The 8,074-nt window shown below is 39.1% G+C and overlaps 1 protein-coding gene across 1 annotated transcript in view; it reads right to left on the reverse strand.

Moving 5' to 3' along the window:
* Positions 1-2,144: 2,144 nt before the first annotated feature.
* Positions 2,145-8,074, reverse strand: part of LOC140360518 (coagulation factor IX-like) — an 8,334-nt gene continuing 2,404 nt past the window's right edge. The window contains exons 2-8 of the mRNA XM_072445754.1: positions 7,999-8,074; positions 7,172-7,196; positions 6,995-7,108; positions 6,102-6,233; positions 4,933-5,306; positions 2,997-3,147; positions 2,145-2,757 (exon numbers count right to left, since the gene is read on the reverse strand). The exon at positions 7,999-8,074 is cut by the window's right edge and continues 97 nt beyond it. Of these exons, the coding sequence (XP_072301855.1) occupies positions 2,168-2,757; positions 2,997-3,147; positions 4,933-5,306; positions 6,102-6,233; positions 6,995-7,108; positions 7,172-7,196; positions 7,999-8,074 (1,462 nt within the window). The 3' untranslated portion in view covers positions 2,145-2,167. The remainder of the gene's footprint in view (positions 2,758-2,996; positions 3,148-4,932; positions 5,307-6,101; positions 6,234-6,994; positions 7,109-7,171; positions 7,197-7,998) is intronic.

An 8,074-nucleotide genomic window follows, 5' to 3' on the forward strand; every position in this document is an offset into this window, starting at 1 on the left:
GTTATTTGGTCTAATTTAAAAAAAAAAAAGTAAGGTTTCTGACGAGTTTCAATATGTTTTTTATTTCCCTTCACTCAAAAATATATTATTCGAGTAAGAAAATTGCACTTGGCTAAAAAAAAAATCATACTCAACAGATGATTTAGCTGAAAACGAGAAAAAAAAAGTAAATTAGTTGTAAAAAATACTTAATAACTAAATAAATCTAAACTAATTAAAAATTAGGAGGAGTTTAAGTAGTTTTAACTCATGCAGATATTTGGTTTTGGCAGTGCTCCCTCCACTCGCCTCGTCCACAGACGAATGTAACAGACTGAAGCACAAGATCTGTTTTATGATCTTCAGAAGAATGTTTCTGTGTCACATTTCCATTTCCGTTTATTCATTTGTGTCTTTTTCCTTTTATGGATGTCATTTTGAGGATTTTACCATTCAAAAGAACAGCAATTTTAAATGTTTCTTGCAATGGCAACAATGCTAATTTCAAATCCCTTGCATCCATATGGTTTAGAAGAAATAATTTTTCAAAATGGGTTAGTCCTGCTATTATAATAACCTTTCAATTGATAAATAAGCCAAGAAAATCTAGGCTCCACGTCTCTAAATAGCAAAATTCCTAAAGATGTATTTTGTTGATTTTAAAATAAGACTTTTTTTTTTTTTTACATCCAGATTCATTCTATTCAGCATTTTTCCTGAAATTTTAATGGAAATTTGTGGAACTAGATTTATATTTGACATTTGTAAAGACATGGGTGGGCGCTTAAGCCATTCATTTTGTCACATTAATCGTCATCCAGGCCTTATTTCACAATCTAACAATGCACATTTATTTAAGTATGTCATGTCTTTTTGTAACTAACACAATGTTTGAGTTATTAATTGATTGTTTCTGTGCCAAAGGATCATGTTTTGGACCTGAAGTCTTCCTTCATCTCAAAGCCAGCTGTTCGCATGTCAGGGTAGAGTTTTGATTTGTCAAACAAAACGAAACATATAATTTATATTCTGCATTTTGACTTGTTATGCCACCAGCTAATATAATTATCCTTTATTGAAAATACAAAAAAGGCACACTTTGCATTTTGTTGCTGCTGCATGGGTCAGGGAATGCCTTATTTTGCTGCTGTTGTTTTGCACTAAAGGGAAACATCGCAGTTGCTGTGAATTGTCAGTAAACAAAAGCCATCCGTTCATTAGCTTCATAACAAGATTACGCCGTTGTCGACACTGCAGATTTAAAAGCCAAGGGGCAATGCACTAAAACTAGGACATAAAAAAGCCTGAATAACTGCCTAGATATTTCAAACTGCCCAGAGTCTGTTAAAATACTCTTCATGTGTAAAAAGTGGTCAAATAACACTGCCACTGTTTGTGCTTAGGGAAAACCATTATACAACTGTGAACATGTCAAATCACCTCAGAATATTGGACACTTCCCACAACTAACCATCTCTTGACAAAACATTAAAGTACAGAGCCATAAAAATGTAATTTTTGAATAAACTATAGCTCAATTGTGAATAGTTCTAGTTTTATAGTGTTTCCAACTATTAATATTAGATCACAAATACCACAGATGGTGAATTACATCATGCTGGCTTTACTGTAAGTGTACTTTCGTTGGGCTACTTCATGTGATGTCCACTGAAACCAATGGTGTTTGCTGCTTTTGCTCATTTTGCACTTTTGTTATTTTGGACCATTGTCGAGGCTGTAAAATAATGCAATGTATATGATTATTTTCCCAAATATAAGCACAGAGATAGTTTGAACTACTTTGACTGGTCTTGTTTCTTCAACTTCTTGCAATTTAGCCCATGCAGACACATGAAGACAGGATATATTCAAGCTACAAGCATCCATCCACTAACCTTCATTCACTGTGGGGAAGTTGTGTTTTGCGAGTTATCAAACTTGTCCATTGTAATTGAAGAAGTATACGTACAAGATCCATGTTTAATTTTTAATACATTTTGACACCTGTGATTTAGGGGGTAGCCTACATTTTGTGTTTTGGGATTGTGAATCCAAAAAAGTGCCAGTGCCACAGAAGTATCCTGCGTGCCACAAGTAGTACACAAACAACCCATCCATTTTGAGAAACACTGGTTTATTTAATGCTCTTGCGGATACACTAATCAGTAGATTTATCAGTGCATATGTATCATAGCTTCCTTCTCCGAGTCTCCTTGTCAGTTCTCTTTATCCTCATCCCAGTTTTGTAGACGATCCATTTGTAATACTGGGACACTCTGGTGTAGACCCCATATTTCCCGTCTAAGGCGCAGTCCTCTCCCCAGCTCACGATCCCAGTCAAAAACCATGTGCCTTTGTAGTTGGTGGCATGAGGTCCTCCGCTGTCCCCATGACACGAATCTTTCTGCTCATTGGCGTATCCCGCGCAGAACATGTGGCGGGTGATCCTCTCCCTGCTGCTCTGCTTACACGTGGTCCGCTCTACGTATGGCACTTCTAGTTTCTGGAGTTTAGTGGCTTGGGGGCCATGCAGTCTCAGTTTACCCCAGCCCGAGACGAGAGAGCCGGGGGCGTCCCGGAGGATGATCTCTGAGAAGTCTCTGGGTCCCAGGCAAATGGGACGTCGCCAGTCGGACATTTGCACCGGCGTTGACAGCTTCAAGAGGGCGATGTCGTGGTCAAAACGAGATGTTTTGGGGTTGTAGTTTGGGTGGATGACCTTCTCGGAGACATTGTGGTCCTGCTCTTGACCCTCGTCTTTGAATATGTCATGCTCACCTGCAGAAATCACACTGCGGTCAAGTTCTGGAGACGAGGAGGTGACGGACCCACCACCAGAAAAGTTACTTAGTGCACCTTTAAGTTAATTCAAATTTCATTATGGTTTTGGAAGGTGCTAGGCCACAGACTGGTGGTTACATCATGTGTTTGTTTCAAAATGTCGTTACCGTAGAATGACTTAAGTTTTTTGTATTGTTCTCATAAGCCACTGACTTGGTTCAATTGTTTTTACTTACCCACTCGGACAAAGAAGTCGTCTCTTATGCGTATTCCATTTACAACGATGAGGCAGTGAGCAGCGGTGAGGACCCAGACTTCATTGAGGAGAGATGCTCCACAAAACGGCCACGCCCTGTTGCCCCCCTTTTTATAGTCCATCAGAGCAACCTGAAACAGACAGAATCACATGACAAAGCATCATTTCCCCCATTTGTATTAAAAACTCATTACTATTGTCTTATTTCTCCCCATTTTAAAAATTACATAAACAATATTTTACAGTGTGAACATGTTTCAAGATTTCTGGTTTGTGAATTACAAGCAAATAATTGTTGTAAATATATGTTTTAAAGCATTTTTACGGCTCAGCATTGAAAGACTGTTTGCAACAATGGAACAATGGAAACATCAATAGAAAGCAATGCGCAGTAGAGGCGTGAAAAGCTTCAAGGTGGCTTTGGATAAAGATTGGTGCTGCTGGGATGCAATCCAGGACCTGATCAATCCTGGATGGGTCACCTGGGAGAGGGGATGTTGAAAGACCCGAAACCCCCCAATTATCAGTGATGTGCATCCTAGAGACGTGTCTTCAAACCAAACAACTGTATTAACAATTTAAAAGCACTGAAAAAATGGCAAACGCTGCCAATATTTCAGTATTATTTTGTGTCCGCTGCAGTGATCCAAACCACTGAACAATTTGCAAATACAGTAACTTAAACTGAGCCACATGGTTTCAAGCTACAGGGGACTGCAGCCTTTCACTGCCGCATTCTACATGAGGTACACAGCAGTATTCTCAGGACAATAGCCAAGTAATTGCATTCAGCCTCTGCTTGCAGGTAGCTCAGTCACATATTCTCTTGTGTGCATTTCTTTGGGCAAATAAAATACATATGAAACCCACATGTATGATTTAGTTAGAAACAGTCCTGTAGTCTTCTTGGTAAACATTAGTCCAAAAATGGTCATCTAATTACTAGTATTTAACCTCTTGTTCACCCTTACAGCAGTAACATAAGCACTAACATGCTTTTATATGTGGTCTAATGGACTGTGGTCAGTGAAGGCACAGAGAGCCCTGGACTCTGTCTCTCGTCACGAGGAAATTAAAATTGACAAGTGAAACCAGCTATATGTCCAGCTAATCCAATCACAAACAAATACTGTATATGTAAGGTACTATAGTGTGCCCCAGTTGCATTATCTAAGACTCGTATCAAACGTTATGATTATTGGGCTGCAGCGCTGCACTGTAGTCAAGGGCTCTCCAACCTTTTACACCCTGGACAATTACTTATAAAATGAGATATGATCAATATGATGGTGACAACAAGCCTTGGCAGAAAGCATGTGTGTGGATGATGTTCTTATCATCCAGTCCATTCATTTGCATTCATTTATTTATTATGTATTTTTATTGGTGTTAAACTCATTCAACGCTGCATTAACCACTGAACATCGGCTGGTGGGTGAACTCTTTCACTAATCACCCACTATCGGCCTTGATGTTACGAGTAACTGGGGCTGGGGGATATTGACAAAAATTAATATGAGTAACCTGACAACAATAGTCAAGCAATAATGTCAATCCAACATAATCTGTTAAAACATGTCTTAATACATCTTAGTTGAGGTTTAATTATGAGACAAATGTGAAATGTCAATTTTATCCCAAAAAAAAAAGTCAAAATATCACCTTATACTCTTGTTTTACCATTTACTTAATCAGCTCTTTTTGTAGCATTCAACTATAAACTATATACTGGCATATCTTCAAAAACAACATTCACAATATCATCAAAAATGTTTATATATTGCCTTCTATACTTTACGAGTCTGATATCTTGACAAATTAAACACACATCCGTCAAAATGTCTGGCCTCTTTACACCCACGTTCATGCTGTAATGTCCTGTCTAACGGATGTATGTGTTATTTCTGTCCCGTTACCTGCCACGGTATCTGTCCGGGTGTGGCCTCGTCCCCTCCCACAATCCGAGTGTCTGTGTTCTCCTGTTCTCCCGTCCCATTGCGCAGCGTCGGGCCCCACCACAGCGTGCCGTTCCCCTCCTCCTCGTCGAAAACCATCACCTGATCCCCCTGGTAATCTGACGGGACGTCCGGTGTCGAGCCCTCAACAGCGTGAGGTCGGTCTGGATCACTCAGACCCGCGTCGCCGTCGTAGTACTCGTAAAACATGGTGAGGTTGAAGTCAAACTCGTCGTGGTGCGAAGTGCTGTTTCTCTGTGCGGAGTTTGACGTCCGCGGGGTCAAGATCGACCTGGACTTCGTGCCGGTGTCGACTTGACCACAGCTAAACGGATCTGTTGGAATTAAAAAAGAAAGCAAAAATAAAAAAAAACTGTTTATCAAAGATTTAGGAGTCGATCAAACACAATCACAGTCAGAGTGGCCCTGTGAATACACAATGCGGCGAGATTAAATATTGATGCCTAAAGCTGCGAGTGGGGAGTTGGATGCGTCAAATGTTGCTGAAGTATGTGGATTTGGAGAAAGGGGCGGGGCTTGTGTTGTAACTTTACTCAATATATCGACAAAGCAACACAGGAGACAGGACTTAAACCCTGTAAAACACAGACAAAACGTTTTAAAACAGTGAAAAACACTCTCACAGCTTATATTTTACTATTGTTTTCAGCCAAATTTCAATTCTTGATGATTGTTTTATGTGTACGATAGAAATAAAGGATTTTACTTGACTACTTACATAATTTAGAATCATTAAAAAAAGAAACCATTGCATTGTCAGTGGCTCTGTTCACATTCACACCAAAATCTGATTATTATCTGATTTCTGGACCTTTAAGATAATGTAGATGACATGCAAACCACATAATCTGATGTGAGTAATCAGAGGGACCATGATCAAAACAAAATAAGATGAATTTGCAATTTACATTTTATTTTAATGTTTAACAAAAACAAAATCTGATAATAATCCGATTTGGTGTTACTTGGATGCTACAGCTACCACAGTTGTATTGCGCATTGGTCTTTACAGTCAATGTTTCTTATTTGACTCAACGTTCTGCCTGGTAAATCAAATATTAGATGAAATAAATAAATTGGACGAGGTTGTAATGGTCTGTTGGTTCTACCTGTGGGTGAACAGCTCCTGCGGTCTTCATCCAGCTCGTACCCCAGAGCGCACAGACACACGACCTGCTGCTCCTTCATCTCACAGAAATGAGAACATCCTCCATTGTCCACCTCGCACTGCTGAGCCACCACTGCAAACGTGTTTATGTCATTATTACTCATCTCAGTTACATCATCAGTGCAGTTACATATCAATAGCGCCAGTCATCATTTTACACGTGCAGCATCTGATGCCAGTTTCACATCGGATAACTTTGGATCTGACCCAATTCAATCTTATATTTGTTGCTGAACATCCTCCAAACACACTAAAATAATACCATGTTTGCTTTGTTTTATTTGTGTTGTGCATTACAATGTTGACGAAACAATAACCACGACTAAATTGTTCACATTATATACCACATACTTATTATTATTTATTTCATTTTTTCACTTAAAGGTATAATTTGGTCATGTTTTAATGGATGTTGTGCCACAGAATATTTACAACCAAAAAAGTGTGCCACCTCTGAAAACACTTGAAAAACACTAAAGTAGATTTTTGCTTCTGATTCTGAAAAAGGTGGCATGCTATATTAAAAGGGTGGATTTTTCTTTTGCCTTGCTCCAGCCTGTGGTGCCGACACAAACAAATCGGTCCTTAATGGATTTTCAAGAGTTAGAGCAACTCCAACCATGTGACAATTGGACAAAGCAGTTCATAATCCATCTGTCACAGAGGCTGCGGGAAGCTGTAACTCATTTCTCTATATCCCTGCATTTTGGGTTTTTAAGTCTTTTCATTGTTTTATCTATTTGCTCTATATTATGTTGTTTTCTGTTGTTTTTAATTTTGTAAAAAAAAAAAAAATCAACATAATAATCCATTCGTCAATCCTTTTTTTCTCACCAATCTCACAGTTTTTCCCGCTGAAGGACGGTTTGCACCAGCAGACGTACGAGCTGACTCCGTCCTGACAAGCTGCTCCGTTTTGGCAGGGAGGAGGCTCACACTGGTCCCCATCTGCCCCAAACACACCGCACATGAACGATGCGCATTATACATACAAATAATGCCATGTCTCACCAGCGTAACCGGCCCAGAACTCCAACTGAAAAACAACAACAGGTTCAAATGAATCATGGCGTTTAACAATGATCCAGAACGAGGGTCGTCACATCGATACCGTCAAAACTAGACATTTGAACAGGTACAGATACTGGCAAAAATCACATAAAAAGGACAAAAATGTATGTTCCTGAATAGTTTTAGAATGGTGTTGATTTGTTTCCAATCTTCTATTAGTTTGCATGGAAACATCAGAGAAACTACTGTTACTTTGCGTTGAGATTGTCTAAAAACTGTTTTAATTTTTTTTTTTTTTGAGTATTTAATCATCAATCAATCAATCAATCAACTTTATTTTATAGCCCTTTACAACACTCAAAGTGACCAAAGTGCTTCACAATAAAAAACATAAAACTTAGTAAAAACAAACTGTACAAAATAAAGTGTCATTACATTACATAGTGTTAAAAGCCAGTCTGAATAAACACGTTTTAAGCCTAGATTTAAAAAGGCTAAAGTCTGTGGTGGTGCGCATGTCAGGGGGTATTTAAAAAAAACATATATTCAGTCTACAGTCTTCCTTTGATATTTGCTGTCATTATTGCACAACTTTTTGAAACGCAACTGAACAGCTCAACCCTTTGTCCGAGGCAAATGCAAACACACGGAAAACAAGCTCACACGGTCATTTTCCACATGTGTGCGCACTCTTGTGGTCATTTCATCTCTCAAGATCTTGTCCCGTCCATAACATAAGAGTTTAGAGCCTTTTATGCCATAGAAATGTGAAACGTTTGTATCATGACAGCAATAACCAGCGTGGAGTTTTGTCTGGCGTAACTCACCGTTTTCTCGTCGTTTTCGAAACACTCTCTGGCCTCCTCCATGGTGCACTGCTCCTCTTTGCACTCCCGCTCCAGG

Source organism: Eucyclogobius newberryi, unplaced genomic scaffold, assembly GCF_026437365.1.
Source record: "Eucyclogobius newberryi isolate DKJ021-1_F unplaced genomic scaffold, fEucNew1.0.hap1 SCAF_15, whole genome shotgun sequence".
In the NCBI taxonomy this organism is placed as follows: Eukaryota; Metazoa; Chordata; class Actinopteri; order Gobiiformes; family Gobiidae; genus Eucyclogobius; species Eucyclogobius newberryi.